Raw genomic sequence first — 17712 nt, 5'->3', positions numbered from 1 at the left:
TCGAGTAGAAAGAAGACTCATTTTTAAAATTACTTTGTGTGTTTCTTGTTTGTATTGTATTTGTATCTTAAACAAATTCCTTTATTCTATGTTTATTTAATGTTTTATTTAATTCAGTGTATTTATACATACTCTTAACCGGAGTATTCTGGGATGTCTCTGTGCGTGTGTATATACTCTTAACTGGAGTTAATCGTATAGACTCTTTGGGAGTTAAATGATCTTCACCTTCTAGCTGATGTTTGATCCTAATCCAGCATGAATTTTGGTTGTTGTTTACGTTGTTTTCTGTTCTGTGAGTTTATTGGTTGGTTCGTTGCTCCAGAAGTCTCTGTTGTATCTCAGACCTGCGGGTTGTGTTGAGTGTAGTATTTGTCGTCTGTATTCAGAGTATTCTTTACCTGTGTGTAAACTCAGAGTACTGTTCTCCACCTGTACACATCTGCTTTCATCCTGACCGCGCAGGAGAGGCCTTTATTTTCACGTTTTAGTGATTTGTTTGCGCTCAATGCTTTTTTCCCCCCTCTTTTCTTATTACAGCGTACAACGTGTCTGGAGTGAAAAACAAGCAGGCATTATTTGCCATTACACTTGCCTTGATGCATCACGCTTTTCCCATGTCTCAAATGGCATTACAGTAGCTGAGAATATTACCTGCATATTAGAATATCAATCCTCGCTTTGAACCCGACACAGATGCAGGTTTTTCTTTTGAAATAGAAAGCTGCATTAGAGCCGAAAAAAAAAATATATATATATATATATATATGAAATGGCTCAAACATTGGCCCATTCCAGCGCGAGAGTAATCTGTAAGCCAGTGCTATCTCACGCCTTTGTTTCAGGAATTGCATATTGGAATTGTTTTTCAAGCTCTGTCCAGAGTAAATAGAGCCTTTGGTGCTTTATGACCGAGCATCTAAAGAGCCATGCTGTTATTGTGCTAGTGGTGCTCTCTTCATATGGTTCCCACTGAAATGAGACAAGAATCATATATATATATATATATATATATTAGGGGTGGGCCCTAAAATAATATCATGATGATATTTCATGGTATTTTTGCAGTAACGATACTCTTGCTGATATGATAAAACAAAAAAAAAAAAAAAATAATACTATACACTGAAAGAAAAAAAAATTATATATATATATATATTATTACATACAATATAATACTGCACACCCCTAACTGAGATATTAAAAAATACAATAATTTTATCAGATTTACAGTAACAGAAGTCAATGATTCAGAATATAATAATAATAATAATAATAATAATAATAATAATAATAATAATAATAATAATAATAATAATAATAATAATAATAATAATAATAATAATAACGCACTCCAAATATCTCCATATATCCAGGATTAAAGTAAAATAAATGATACTGGACAGATATAATCTGTCTCTAGTAGAAATATAATATAATGGGAAATGGAATGGGTGATACGGCACAATTATATATATATATATATATATATATATATATATATATATATATATATATATATATATATATATATATATATAAATATATATATATATATATATATATATATATATATATATATAAATATATATATATATATATATATATATATATATATATATATATATATGTATTTTTTTCGTGTCTGGCTCTTATGTAAGCAGTGACCCCTGATGTACGTGTGTGAAATTTATTCTGTACGGTTGGAACTGGCTAAATCTCTCTCTATTCTCCTGTGTGTCTTTCTGTCTTAAGGCTCTTTCACACTACAGAGTACAGTTTTCTATGTTTTTTAACGTAGTGGAACCTTTATTTTTTTTTTTTTTGTGGAGCCTGAACAGACTCAGATGCTCCAAGAGAAACTCAAAAACTCAAAAAAGGCCTCTATGAGATCTCTGTAAAGAACTCTCAGTCATTCTCCCGCCTTTCAGCTCCAAACCAACGCATACTTTCTTAACCTTCACAGTTAAAAAAGAGGAGTCTGACTGTTGATCAGAGCTGCAACTGATGATTATTTCAATCAGTCAGAGATTATTAAAACAAGATTAAAACAAATATCTAAACATCTAATTCCCAGAAGATGTTTACCGTATTTTCCAGATTATAAAGTGCACCAGATTATAAGCCACATTTTGTGTGAGACTAGTAAGGAACAAGGACGGGTATTGGCAATAATGTTTTCCTAATAATTAGCTAAGCTAAGTTACGTAAACAAAACTGTAGTTATTTTAAGGCTGGGTGCAGCAGCATTAGCATTAGCAGCTACACTAGTAAGCCAGAGAGATATTAGCTAGTGATTTGTCCCATGTAGCTTTTTTAACACAGTATACGCGCAGAATACTAGTCTAATGTACTCCCAGCTAATGCTAATACTGCTCCAGCAGTGCTAGCCGTGGTTAGAATTCATACATAAGGAGCAGCGGATTATAAGGAGCAATGTCGATTTTTAGGAAAATTAAAGGACTTTAAGTGCACCTTATAGTGTGTGAAATATGTTAAAAGTGAAATGTTCTATAAATATATAAATATGAGTAAATCTGTTGTGTTTGGGCAGTTTTATAGAGCTTTAACTGAGCTAATTAACTATTAGTTGATACAGAAGATATTTTTATGTTTTTATTTTTATTAAAACTTATTGTGCGGTGTGAGGGGACCTGTATATTTGTATTTGGTGTTCTGTAAATATGTGAAGATGTGTGTTGTATGAGTAAATTGTGTGTTCTCATGTTGTATTATTGTCAAATTATACTTTTTTCTGTACTGTAAATGTAAAATGTGCCTGTATCACCGCCTGTATCACCGCCTGTATCACCGCCTGTATCACCGCCTGTATCACTGCCATTTGCTTCATTATTTCATCATTATATCTGATGATTCCACATAAATGCCTGCATTTATTCTCAGAGCGAGGGAGCTGATCTGGGGTCAGTTTGGGTTTTTATCTACTAATGAATTTAATCACGGATCACTCTATCACTTAGGGGCTAAAGTCTTAAAGTATATCAAAGAATGAGCTCTACTAGCTACGTTCACACAAAAGGGGAAAATAACTCTTTATAATTATTTTCTTTTATGGTTATCTATATGGTTTATAATATTTATGGTGTGTTGCTGGTGTGTTATCTGTGTGGCAGTGTGAACAACAAAAACCACACTGAATCTGACATTTTCTAATTTAAACCGCTTTAAAATGTTGTGCTAAAATCAGGTGCATGTTTTAGATTCAGCCAGATCAGAATTCATGCACCTTTTACGTCAAAGAGATGGATGAAATGGGTGTGAGCAGAAGTGAAAATGGACGACAGCAGTGAGTGAGGGATTCAGTGTGGGTGAAGTGAGGTAATAGATCTCTCCAGATGCTAAAACTGTTTGATAGCTCCTGTGATGCTGGAAAAGATGAAACCGAAACTACACGTGAAGCTCTGCTGCTCTTTAGTGTGTAAGTGTCAGTTTAGGAATGTGAACTGTTCAGACCAGATTTTAGCCAAAAAACATCAAAGTGAAAATAGTGTAAAAATACAGCTCTGTAAAAAATGAAGAGAGCACTTCAGTTTCTGAATCAGCTTCTCTGATTTTGCTATTTATAGGTTTTTGTTTGAGTAAAATGAACATTGTTGTTTTCATGCATCTTGGCATCATGTTCTCCTCCACCAGTCTTACACACTGCTTTTGGATAACTTTATGCTGCTTTACTCCTGGTGTAAAAGTTCAAGCAGTTCAGTTTGGTGGTTTGATGGTTTGTGATCATCCATCTTCCTCTTGATTTTTAATTTGGTAAAATCAAAGAAACTCAACATTTTTAGGTGCTCTCTTATTTTTTTCCAGAGCTGTATATGTCTTTTAAATGGATGTTCTTTCCTTCAGATTCAGGCAGTACATACTGGTTTGGGAATCTGAACTAGATCATTTCTCCTATTCACTCTGAGATCTCATATTTGTCTTGCCCTGATCCCTGATCACACATCTCCAACCAGTCCATGAAGGGTTCGATATTAATCACCTGATTTATGTGATTTGATTTAGACCCGGGTGGAGTATGAGCTGTGAATATTGTACACGTGTTTATTGGCATTGAGAAAGATTTACAGCATGTAATCCACAGTAACACAGTTGTTTATTTAAAGTGCATATAAAGTAGCATCTTTTTTACATTATTAAAGGGAGTTAAAGCATGTTGTGTGTGTCTGTAATGGGCCTGTTGTTCTGGGGTTTGTAGCTCTTCCCATTTATTCAGCGTATTAATCAATACACAAATAAACAAACAGACAAATAAAGAAACTAATTGCCAATTAAGCGAAGACCAGCAACAGACGGTCACATGATCATTTCTTGTTAATATAGCCTGAATCAGAGTGTGTGTGTGTGTGTGTGTGTGTGTGTGTATGTTCATGTTAAAGAAAAATAATCTGTTTATTTACATGACCTTCCAGTTTTCATATTGACTGAAAGCCTGGTAAATGTATTGGACGGCTCATCGGTTACTCCGCCACAAATCATTCCTGATAGATTTGTGTTCTGTATGATGTCAAATATATTGTTTTTTTTTTTTTATTTGTTTGTCTAATTTTTTTAACATATCAAAGCATTTTGCACGTATTTATTTGTACCTGTACTTCCTGTAGTTACATTTTTAGTGAGTTTAATCTTGGGCGCGGAAGAGTGTCTCCAGTTCTGCCTGTTTAAGGAAGATTTCTCTTAGGTTTAGAATGATTATTAATTTTTTTGTATTTCATAACAGCCGCCAAGCACAATAGTTTACATGATTACTCACCAAATATTAGCAGATTTGAAGTTTAAAAAATGTCCTTAGTTTTTTTTTTTTTTGTCTGCTGGGATGTTAAAATGCTTAGTGTTTATTAAATATTTCTACATTTTGATAAGTTTTGTAATTGCTTTTTATTTTAAAAACAATAGAAAAATACATTTAGGCTGTTATTTGAGTACAGTTTGGAGAATAAAACAGGATATTTTTCCAGGTCGTGAAAGGGGAGGAGCCCTAAACTTTTCTCTCCAGGCTTTTCCTGGCTCCTTTTAGAGCTCCCCTTATGGCCAGCTGTGATAATGCAGCAGCAAATAAACAAATAAACACAGCTGTAGTATAAATAATTGTTCAATTAAATCATTTTTATTGTTATTGCATTCAAAGGAGTTGTGATAATGCCTCGAATATCAGCCAAGTCGGTGGCCAAGGTGGGAAATAATGTGGTTTAAATCGGTTATCCTTTTTTTTGTATTTCACAGCAGCTGCCAAGCACATGTTTACTAGCGGTTGAGTACCTAAACACCTAAACAGAGTACATGATTACTCACCAAATATTAGCAGATTTGTTGGTTTGATTTGTCTGCTGGGATGCTAAAATGCGTAGTGTTTATTAAATATTTAAGTTTTGTAATTGCTTTTTATTTTAAAAACAAGAGAAAAATAAATTTAAGCTGTTATATATACACAGTGTGGAGAAGTTGCAAATTTAACAAAATCCTGTGAAAAACTGCGAAAACAATTTTTAGTGCATCCCAATAAAGGAGTACATTTTAGAACAGACTGTGAAAGAAACTTTAAAACACCACAGCGTTTCTTTCTGCTCTAATAAACACAAGACCTCAGAACTCCAGATACGTGGGAACAGGTTGTGCTCGGGGCATTTTACTGATGAACAGCGGCTCGCTTTTATTTTAAAATGCAATTTCAATTATGCATTTGATACGGGCACCTGTCCATTACAGTCAAACATGCATTAAGGCGCTTAGTGCTCACAGAATAATGTACACGTGGCCATGAGTGTCCTTGAGCACCTCTGAAGTGGGTTTGAGTGATTGGGTCATAATAATCTGAAAAGCTTTGCACCTCATTCACTCATAATAATAGCCACTTGTGATCAGATCACCTGTTGCATATGTGAATGCAATAAAAAAATATTTATATTTCATTTAAACTACAGAATTCTGAGCATTAAAAAGCTTTTTTTTTCACAGTTAAAGTAAAATTGTGTATTTTCTCTGGTTTACAATACATAAAGTGCCAGTGATTTAACATCCAGTAAAAATGGGAAACAATGGAAACAGAAAACTAACAAAAAAAAAACTAAAAATACCGAAAACTCCCCTAACTTTCTGCCACCAAAACAAAATAAAAGGGTAGAAAAACTAAAATGTCATACACACCCTATTTTTGTCTAGCTTTGTTACGCCCTACTGAAACTAAGCTTACAAAAAATCAAGGAGTGAAATAAATGATGATCCGGGTTGGCCTGAACAGGGTGATTTTCCAGGTCATGAAAGGGGAGGAGCCCTAAACTTGTCTCTCCAGGCTTTTCCTGGCTCTTTTTAGAGCTCTCCTTGTGGCCAGCGGTGATATTGCACAAAACAAACAAGAAAATACAGTAGTACAATAAAAAACTTTAACTTTATATAGAAATAACAAAAATTATGTTTTTCCTAAAATGGAAACAAAGAGAGCTGTAGTATAAATATTTTTTTTCAAATAATGTTTTATTGTTATTGCGTAGAGTTTTCACTTTAGGCACATTGGAAGAGTTGTGATAGTGCCTCGAATATAAGCAGAGTCAGCTAAGAAATAATGAAATTTGGGGAAAAGAAACACTTAATAGGGTCATAAATAGATTTGGGAGAGCAGTGCTGGAGATACTCTTCCTTTTCTTATGGATTTATGTGTTTATGATTCTTTTTTTTGTAATTATTATTATTATTGTTATTATTATTATTATGATTTATTTTTGGTTGATGTTGGGTTTTTGTGTGAATTCTGCAGCGGGTTCAGCTTTCCTGAACCCGGATGGGGATTCGGGCACTGAGGCGGACAGCGAGCCGCAGCTCACCTTCTACACCGACCCAAACCGCAGCCGGCGGCGTAGCCGAGGTATGAGAAACGGTAACGTCAACCCAGCGTGGGGCTCCGGGGGTAAGGAGGACTTCCACACCATCCGTCGCATGATTCCCCAACCGCGCTGCGGCACCTGCCTGCGCCCGTGTGTGTGTTCTGTTAGTGTGTGTTGAGTGTGTGTGTGTGTGTGTAAGAGGGAGTCTTTGTTCAGTGTCTGAGCAAAGCGGTAGTTGTGGTAAAGCTTGGTGCACAACTACACCATCAGTTTCCTGTTCTTAACACAGGGTTCCTGCAGGTCCTTAAAAAGTCTTAAAATGTCTTAAATTTGCTGTAGGTGTTACAGACGGTGCAGAAATAAGGTTAACGACGAGCTAGCTAACATTAGCGGAGAGCTAGCTAACATACTTAGAAGAGAGTTATCGAGCTACATTACTGGGTGGAGAAATAAGGTTAGCGGTGAGTTAGCTAACACTACAGAAAAGAGAACTAACATTAGCGGAGAGCTAGCTAACGTAGTAACATCAGCAGCGAGTTAGCTGTGTCAAATTTAGATTTATTTTCATAAGCATTAAACTGACTTTTAAAATGGTGCAAGAACCCTGAAATCTAATAACAAGGCATGTGCTGTGCTGGTTATACTGTATGTACTGTATCTGTGATGCTGTGTGCACACCACAACCCATAATATCACTCTCCATCACCCCCGTACAGCAGGTGATGAGTTGCGGGCAGGTATGTCCAGGGTTGATGTCCAGGAAACCAACAAACGAAGAGTGAAATGTTTTTCCAGGTCGTGAAAGAGGAGGAGCCATAAATGACTCTCTCCAGGCTCTTCCTGGCCCTTTTTGCAAACTGCAAACAAGAAAACACCGAGACAATAGCTGTAGCGGACACAAATAAAGATATATTATGAGGTTGTAGCATTGTGTTGTCAAACAAACCAGTATGAACAGTGTATATAGCTTTATTTATACCATATAAGACTTAATTTGTTCATTAAAGGTTCATAACTCAAGCCAAAAGCTTTATGTCGAGAAAAGTGCAAGTAATCTGTTTAACAACATTTTCTTTGCTTGAAAGTAAATCTTCCAGCAAAATACAGATTCAAGTACTGAATAATTTATAAACAGTTATTTTTCAGTTTTGTCTTGATTATATTGATTTAATTATACATTTAAAAATGTTCCTAAAGGTAGATTTGTGTAGGTAGTGGGTGTCTTTAACTTTTGCTAAAAGTCTTATTGAATGTCTTCTGGGTGCTGCGTTGTCTCACACTGCTTTCATTGCTTTCGTTGCTTCGTGGTTTGGGTTGTGCACGCACGGTGAGATTCTCCGTTAATGATTGGATGTGGATACGTGGAGATGCAGTGTACGTGTTCGTGTCACCTTCTAACCGCACCTCACCTCACCTCACCTCACCGCACTTCACCAAACACCAGCGTCTGAATGACACTCGTCCCACTTGTGCCACTTTTGCTGTATGCGCACGTTGCTGTCTCTTGTTGGGCGTCCTGAACTTAACTTTTGAGAGGATGTCAAAGCAGACCCAGGCGGAGAGGACAGGACGCCGGCAGAGCGCCCGTCGAGCGTCCGACAGCGCGGCCTAATTGGGAGGAAACAGAAGCGTCCGTAACTCTCGAAGGACGTTAAAGAACGGCGAGCGTTTGGACACTAACGGCGGCGGCAGCAGCATCCGGCCCCATCAGGCTCTACAACAGGCCACCAAACACGCCACAAGCTGCCGCTGCCAACACATCAATGCAGCAAGCTGCCACTCACGCTAACTTTAAACAGTGCCGCTGCCGCCGTCCAATTACCCGCTCCCTAAAGCCTGTGTACGCCGAGCGACACCGCTGAGCTCCGGCGATGGCACCTCTAATTGGACTTAACTTAATAACAGACATGGCGGCCTGTGTGCTGCAGAAGCCTTTTTGTCATTTTGTCAAACGCAAGCCGCTAATTTGCTCCTGCTGGCGCATGCTTGCTTTGATAGATGTGTTTGCGTGTAAGATGTTTATATTTGTCATGTGAGAAAAGGTGTGTTCACATGCTGTCTCCTCAGAGTGAGGAGCCGCCAGGGGTAAACTGCAATTGCTCTGCATAATTTCTACTCTAAAGTGGCTTCTTTCATTTATTTATTTTCTTTTCACTAAAGTAGCAGCTTGATAAACTAGGGCTGGATAATATATATCATAGAAAATATACATTTAAGATACAAAAACTTTATCATAAGTACTTTTTTGTGGACGATTCAGCTCTGGAAAAAAAATAAGAGAGCACCTAAAATGATGAGTTCCTTTGATTTAATCAAATTGAAAACCATCAAAGCAAACATCATAAAGTTATCCAAAAGCAGTGTGTAAGACTGGTGGAGGAGAACATGAGGCCAAGATGCATGAAAAAAACTGTGATTAAAAACAAACCAGGGTTATTCCACCAAATATTGATTATTTCTGAACTATTTAATCTTTATGAATATGAACTTCTTCTTTGTATTATTTGAGGTCTGAAAGCTCTCTTATTTTATTTCAGACATTTCTCATGTTCTGTAAATAAATGCTGTAAATGAGAATATTTTATTTGTAATTTGGGAGAAATGTTGTCTGTAGTTTATAGAATAAAACAACAATGTTCATTTTACTCAAACATAAACCTATAAATAGTAAAATCAGAGAAACTGATTCAGAAACTGAAGTGCGACCTTCATTTTTTCCAAGTATAAATTCAGGTATGAATTAAATGACTAAAACATTCTTACCTGAGCAAAAGGAAAGAAATAAAAAAAATAGCATTTTTAGGCCAGATAGGAATGTAGTGATCCAGAATCAAAGAGTGTGTATAAAAACAGAACACAATACAATTAAAAGAAGGGATTTTTTTCACTTTCATGTTTTGGCTTCAGATGAATCACACCCAGGAAGAAAGTGCAACAACAATACAATCATAACAATCAAAAAGCAACAATTTAAGACATTTCTGACATCTGAGAATTTAACAGGCTGTTTTTCCTCTGCTCTCATAACTCTGTGCATTCATAACTCGCAACTGTCAAATAAAGAAAAGCAACAACATTTCAGCATGCAGGTGAAAAACTCCGATCCAAGGCTTCCTGCTCTGTAGACTCTGGGAAATTGTGATTGAGGACGGATATTGTGGTCTGCTTTAATGCTGCACAAACACACAGCACACAAACGACCACTTACCAGAATAAAAGCTCTGAAATCTGCGTATTGTGTGTTTGAATGCAGGGAGCTGAAACAGGGAAATATAAAAATCAATAAAAACTTCTATCTGTTCTTCTGTCTCTTAAAGTGTCGCTTTTATAATCCTGTGCGACTTATGTATTAAAACAGAGCAGAAAATAGATGTTTATGGATGAATACAGTAATTAAAATGAAATATAAATATAAATAGAAAAAGTCTGAACTTTTCCCGACTTTTGAGCAGCACTTCAGTGGAGCTGTTGTTGAGGATGTGAAGGTCGGCTCTCGGGCTGCAGCAGACTGGGGGGCGAGTGAGCCGGACCAAAGCCCCTCTAAAGCTCGGCGGATGCTGCTGTTATCATCCTGCTGGAACTGGGGATCAAATCGCCCAGCTGCGCCGTCCTCGGCACACCGCTGGGCTTTTATATGTGGCCGACTTTGTTTGTTTTGTGGGTTATTTTTGGTTTTGTGTATTTTTTGTGTATTTTTTCTTTGTGTGTGCAAATCGTGGTCCCCACTGATTTCATTACAAAGCTGGGAGACCCAAGCCAGAACGGCAGCGTATAAAACAAAGCAGATAACAAAGAAATAAATAATAAAATAACAGAAATAATAAAAATTCTCTCTGCTTTTTGAGCACCTTTAGCGTGGTGGTGACCTTCAAAAGGTAAAGCCTTATCTCCAGTACTGTGTGCCTGGCGATGCCGTGGTTCACAGGAGCTGCCTGGTTCGCTCCGCTGCCCCTTTTCATGCACCACCAGTTTCGATGTGGAGTTGTTTGTAACCGCCTTCCCAGTGCCACTAGAGGTGCACTTAAAAAAAAAAAAGTCAGACTTCACAGCTTTTCTGCCTATTTTTTTTGTTCTATCTTTGCCATTTTTCTCATCTTCCCTCCCTCCCTCTCTCTCTCTCTCTTTCTCTTTCCCTCCATCTCCAGGCTCCCCACGTAGCCCCATCAATAAGACCACCCTGACTTTGATCAGTGTGGTGAGTTGTGTGATCGGCCTGGTCTACTCCTCTCACCTCTCCTGTGGCCTGAACGTCCGAGTCATCCTGCACGTCCCGGAGCACCTCATCGCAGACGGTAATCACATCGCCCCGCCGCCAGCCCCCCCCCGCCCCGCCCCGGCCCGTCCCGGCCCTCGCCGCGGGGCGCTCAGACACCCTCTCCTCCCTGCAGACGCTGCAGAGCTCAAAACTAAATGTCAAACTCGCTTCCCCTACGAGTTCAACCCAACAGCTGTGCCCTCAAACCATCAAAACATGTTTGGTTAGGGATGCACCAAGTGAGTATTTGGCAACCAGCATTAGAATTATTTATACCAAACAATAGCCCTATATGGACAAGATTAGCTCCTTTAAATATTATTTCACACTTCTACTCTTTAGTGATAAAACTCCTGCATCCGGACTGCAGTTCAGTAGCTCCTCCATTTCCACTCGCTGTTGTGTTATGTGTGTTTTTTTTTATACATGGATCTCAATGGAAACCATGGCGCGCCCAAAGTGTAATTACGGTGTGCAGCACTGGACAAATTTAAGCTATTTTATAACACGCGAGAAGACGAAACTCAGAGATGTGCATCCGGACAGGAATAAAATTACAGACGTTCAGCACAGAAAAACAGTAGATAATTCAGCCTGTAAAAAATACGTACATGATCGTTCTGGATGGGAATAAAATCACAGAGAATAAAAACTCCCATAAAAGAGAGAAAATTACCCCAAAACCCCCTGAGACACTAATCCTGTCTGGAAAGAGCTAATGATTCAATTCTATTGCAGTGTTTCCTCTAATATTGGAATTTTTTAAAGCAGTGACGGAAGTGTAGTGTGCTTTGTTGGTATGTGGAAATGTTTAAAAGATAAATATTTTTAGTTGTAGTTCTGTAATTCAGTTTTCTTCGAAAAGCAGGAGTAACATATGTTCAGGCTAGTTAATTTAATCAGCGTAAAGTTGCAAAATTAATGAAAAGCTGTGAAAAACAGGCTAAAACATCATTTTGGTGCATCTCTTATACATGGGCCAGATCTCTCTCTCTCTCTCACACACACTCACACACACACTCACACACACACACACACACACACACACAAACACACACACACACACACACACACACACACACACTCACACACACACTATACACAGTGTTTATTATTTTCACAAAACAACAAACGTCATCCAGTCTCTCGTCCCCCAAGGGCTCTTTGTGTGTGTTTGGACCTTACTCGTGTTTGTATGCTGGATGAGCTTGTTAATGAATTTTAATGTGGCACCTGCAGTTTAAAACTACCAGCCAAATCCCCCTCTCTCTCTCTCTCTCTCTCTCTCTCTCTCTCTCTCTCTCTCTCCCCCTCTCTCTCTCTCTCTCTCCCCCTCTCCCTCTCTCTGTCTCTCTCTCTCTGTCTCTCTCTCTCCCCCTCTCTCTCTCTCTCTCTCCCCCTCTCCCTCTCTCTGTCTCTCTCCTCTCTCTCTCTCTCTCTCTCTCTCTCCCCCTCTCTCTCTCTCTCTCTCACTCTCTCTCTCCCCCTCTCTCTCTCTCTCTCTCACTCTCTCTCTCTCTCTCTCTCTCTCCCTCTCTCTCTCTCTCTCTCTCCCCCTCTCCCTCTCTCTGTCTCTCTCTCTCTGTCTCTCTCTCTCTCCCTCTCTCTTTCTCTCTCTCTATCACTCCTCTCTCTCTTCCTCACATCTCACTCCCTCTTTGTTGCTCATTCCATTTTCCTCTCTTCCCCTCTCTCTCCCTCTCTCTCTTTCTCTCTTCCTCGCTCTTTATCTCTTTCTCTCTCTCTCCCTCTCTCTGTCTCTCCCCTTTTCTTTATCTATCGCTTACTCTCATTCTTATTTCCCCTCTTGCTCAATTCATCTCCCTCTCTCTTTATTTCTCTCTTTTACTTTCTCTCTCTCTCCTTCACTTCTTCTCTCATATTACTCTCTCTCTCTATCACTATATCTTTCCTTCTCTCTATCTCTCTCTCTGTCTCTCTTGTACTCTCTCGCAGTCTCACTCCCTCTTTCGTTCTTACTCCTTTTTCCTCCTTCTCTTTATCTCATTCTCCCTCTTTCTTTATCTTTCTCTCTCTCTTGCTTTCATTCCCTCCCTGTTAGTCTCTCTCAGTCATCCCTCTCTCTCTCTCTCTCTCCCTCTCTCTCTCTCTCTCTCTCTCTCTCTGTCCCTCTCGTTGGCATTTCCAGTCAGTGCAGCAGCTGCAGAGTGAGAGATATACTGGGCTGTAACTGGCATTTCTCCTCCTCTATCGTTCTCTCTCTCTCTTTATTTTCTCAGTCTCTGTGTGTAAAGCTGACCGGTGTATAATATTAGAATTCTCCCGGGCGACTGTGTTTAAAGTGCAGGATTTACGCTTCATCTCTTGAATCTCTGAACTCAGATCAGTTTAGACGTGTGTGTAAATGTCTGGGTAACATTAACCAGTGAAGCTTCATGTGAGAGAGGGTCTCGGGTAAACTCGGGTTTTAGTGTAATGAAATGTTTTGTTTAAGGCTCGGCTGGCACGGTCCCGGCACTGGAAGACTGGCAGGAAGGCGGGTGGCAGCTGAAACAGAGGGTCAGGGTTATTTACAGCTTCAGAATCGGCTGCAGTCTCTCAGTCACGCTGGTGTTTTAGTAGTCTGGAGCCGTTCCGGCGTGTGGCAGGTGTTTACCAGCTCATCCAGAGACACTGTATACATTATTTATACTCTAAAGAGCTGCTCACATTTTACCAAAACACAAAAAACAGTTTCAACCAGTGCAGCAATACAGTGCAGTGTTCAATACATACAGCTCTGGAAAAAAATAAGATAATATAATAATCACTTAAAAATGATGAGTTTCTTTGATTTTACCAAATTAAAAACCTCTGGAATATAATCAAGAGGAAGATGGATGATCACAAACCATCAAACCACCAAACTGAACTGCTTGAATTTTTACACCAGGAGTAAAGCAGCATAAAGTTATCCAAAAGCAGTGTGTAAGACTGGTGGAGGAGGAGAACATGATGCCAAGATGCATAAAAAAACTGTGATTAAAAACCAACCAGGATTATTCCACCAAATATTGATTATTTCTGAACTCTTAAAACTTTATGAATATGAACTTGTTTTCTTTGCGTTATTTGAGGTCTGAAAGCTCTGCATCTTTTTTGTTATTTCAGTCATTTCTCATTTTCTGTAAATAAATGCTCTAAATGAGAATATTTTTATTTGTAATTTGGGAGAAATGTTGTCTGTAGTTTATAGAATAAAACAACAATGTTCATTTTACTCAAACATAAACCTATAAATAGCAAAATCAGAGAAACTGATTCAGAAACTGAAGTGATCTCTTCATTTTTTACAGAGCTGTATGTATAGAATTAAATAATGAACTAATTGCTTCATATGATAATAATTAGCAGAATGATATTAATATATTTTATATACAAGCTATTAGTGATGTAACAGTGATTTTGATACAGCAGCATATGAACAGATTGTTTTATTCTCGTTTTATACATTAATCAGCTGGAGCTGTCTCTAGCATTGCGCGTTTCCAGCAGCTTACGGAAGTCATCAGCAAAACTCAGAGACGTTCAGCAGCGACGTGTGAGCTCCATAAACATGCTGTTAAAACCTCGTACTGACGGTGAGAGTGATCAGATACAGAGCAGCACTTCTGCATGGTTTATTAGTGTGAATATCAGTTTAATAGTAGAGTATAACGTGTGACACTGTGATACATAATGATACTGACACTGAAATTTTAATAGAATTGTTTTTACATGCCAGACCCACCATCTGTAAACTGTAAATAAAATTAAGAGCTTTAGGAGGGATGAGTGGGTCATATTAGAAGAAATATAATAATTTGATTCATTTCAGGCACACAAACTGTTATATAAAGAGCACAGATGTTTTTTCCTTTATACGTTGTTAATTTTATTCAGCTTTTTAAGCAGATAAGAAGATAAAACGGACGCACATTTTCATGTAATAGTATCACAAATTCCTTCCACTGCTGCATTCTTAATCATGTAGTCTAATTTGGGCTAGCTAAAAGCTGAAAGCTACACAAAAACCCCAAAAATAAATAAATATATATGTATGTATATATATATATATAGCATACAGACAGTACTAGTCTAGCACCTCACCTTTAATAGCACCAAAACTAGCCTCTCTCACTCCAGTTTAAGCAGTGTTCATAGCCTGAAGCATAAGTTTACTAGAAAAATAAATATATAAATTACACAGATTAGACAATTTTAAGAATTTTAAGCAGTGACAAAAAGACAAACTTCTGTTTAAAAAGTTAAACAAAAACACAACTTTCTGCTTTCATCTTTTAGAAGTGCTTGAGCCCCTCTAAAATAAAAGGCTAGCGACGTCTCTGATATGTCCTAAATAAGTAACATAAAAAATAAAATAGCTTTTAACCAAATTCAGCATAACGTCTGATTCAGGCTAGAGTAGAGAATCATAATAGACAATATTAATATTAGTATTTGAGGGCTGCAGTAGTGAGTGATTGAGGTCAGCTGTGATGTTAGAGGATGAGTTAATTATAGTGAAAGTTGGCGTGTTGCTGTGTGTTAGAGGAGTGTTAGCGGGACGCTGAGGCTCTCCGTATGCAGGCTGCTGATATCTCCGCACCGCAGCATCTGTTCTCTCTGAGCGCCGGCCGTGTGCTCTTCTCCGCAGGCTCCAGGTTCGTGCTGCTGCAGGGGAGCCAGCTGGACGCCTCCGATTGGCTGAACCCGGCTCAGGTGCTGCTGTACTACCAGCAGAATGCCAGCGGGCCCTGGCTCAATGAGCTGTGCGGACGGAGGCTCCTGGACCCCTGTGAACACCAGTGCGACCCAGATACAGGTACAGACAGATCCCCCCCAACATCAGCACCACACACCTATATACCCAGATACAGGTACAGACCACACCCCCACCACCCCCCCAACATCGGCACCACACACACACCCAGATACCCAGATACAGATACTGGACCGACCGAGTCAGCGCTTAAGGGTCAGCCAATCACTTAAGGAAATCATCAAAACAACATTAATCGGCCTTTAATTGGGCATTTAAATGGCCTTTTTTGGGATTAAAAGTCTGATTTCTGCTGTAACTGGAAACATCTGTGCAACACTGTGCCAGACTGAGGAGCACAGCTTTCAACAGACTGTCAGCCGCTGTGTTTACAAGCACGTGCCCAGCCATGTGGATGGAGGCCATGCATGTGGTTACCTCGTGTTTACTCCTGCCCCTCCCCTCGCGCTCCCCATCCCCCTATCCCTCACGCTTCTCAGGCAGCAGCAGCCTGGCACTCACACAGACACAGAGACAGCGCTGTGTATCTACTTCTCGTGGCAAAAACATCAAATCAAAACATTGCAACATGACGTGTTTGATTTAATTGCCTTAGGTAAGATCCTCACACGTCCTGCGATGTGAATATTGCACATGTGTACAACATGATAACAATATATTTATACACATATACACTCACACACACACAGTCACTGATGTCCCACTAAGAAAAGTGCTAATTCTCTTTGCAATATAAGGTTCTTTTAAAGGATTTAAAGGTTTAATCAAAATAATATCTTTAGCACAAGAAAGAGAATATACACTTTTACATTTACTATTATAATTTTGTGGTTGCCCAAAACATGTCCCACATATTCGTCACATATTATAAAAATCAATAAAATCAGGAAAAACTACAAGATCGACTACGTTCCAGAAGACTTCAGCTCTACTGCATGTTTAAGTTCAGTTATGTTCATATTATCTTAATTTTGTTCATGGCGGCTGTTATCATAAAAAAAGCCAAAAGCCAACAGTATTGTGATCGTGATCTGTGTGATTAAATCAGAGGTGATGTGATGTAGTCCTTCACTCTAGCTTTGATTTTCTGCATCTGTTTAATAAAGGTTTTGATTTTTATTCTTTGTTTATTTTTTTTTCTTCAGGTTTTTAGTCAGCAGTCAGTCTAAGCAAGAGCCTCTGTTTTATTTGCTGAGTGTGGATTTATTATTATAATTAGTAACAGGGAGAATATCTCAGCAGGTGCCGACCCTGGAAACATGTTTAGTCAGCAGAGACCTCAACCAGCAGACCTCCGCTCTCCTCCACTGCTGCATCCAATCAGCGTCTTTCAGAAGCAGATTTTACAAAAACCACCAGCCCACTTTAAAGAAGCAGGGATGCTGTTAAAATGTTAAATTAATAAAGACTGAATGCAGTGAGTTCAGGGTTCATACGGTCGTAAAATTAAAAAAAAAAAATTAAAAATAGCCACTTCCAGGCCTGGATACGTTTTGGAAAAATAAAAATACCCAGAAAAAAAAAAAGTCATGGAAATCTTTGTGTTTCCGTTTATAGATGTGGAAAATCTATTTTGATTTAATTCAGTAATTTAACTCTACACAATAGAGCTCTTAGGATCTGACACATTTTATTGTGTTTATTATAGTTATATTATATAGATGTATTAAACACACAGAGTGATCTATTATCTATTTTAAGCGTTTATTTCTTTTATTGTTGATTATTGATTTTGGCTTACAGCCAATAAAAACCCGAAAAAAAAATCAGTGTCTCAGAAAATTTGAATATTATATAATGAGACCAATTGGTACTTTTGTTTGGCAGTGTGGGCAGTGGGCTAAGTCCTGCTGGAAAAT

General features: G+C 38.4%; 1 protein-coding gene across 5 annotated transcripts in view; it reads left to right on the top strand.

The window, feature by feature from the left end:
* Positions 1-17712, top strand: part of astn1 (astrotactin 1) — a 249095-nt gene that overhangs the window by 87806 nt on the left and 143577 nt on the right. For 2 of the 5 annotated variants that reach the window (XM_022677738.2, XM_022677736.2), the window contains 3 exons: positions 6770-6919; positions 10982-11128; positions 15728-15895. In XM_022677738.2, coding sequence (XP_022533459.2) covers positions 6770-6919; positions 10982-11128; positions 15728-15895 — 465 coding nt within the window. The remainder of the gene's footprint in view (positions 1-6769; positions 6920-10981; positions 11129-15727; positions 15896-17712) is intronic. The other 3 variants (XM_022677740.2, XM_022677739.2, XM_022677737.2) reach the window with 2 other exon arrangements.

Source organism: Astyanax mexicanus, chromosome 8, assembly GCF_023375975.1.
Source record: "Astyanax mexicanus isolate ESR-SI-001 chromosome 8, AstMex3_surface, whole genome shotgun sequence".
NCBI lineage: Eukaryota > Metazoa > Chordata > Actinopteri > Characiformes > Acestrorhamphidae > Astyanax > Astyanax mexicanus.
This window is presented reverse-complemented; position numbering and strand designations above follow the sequence as displayed.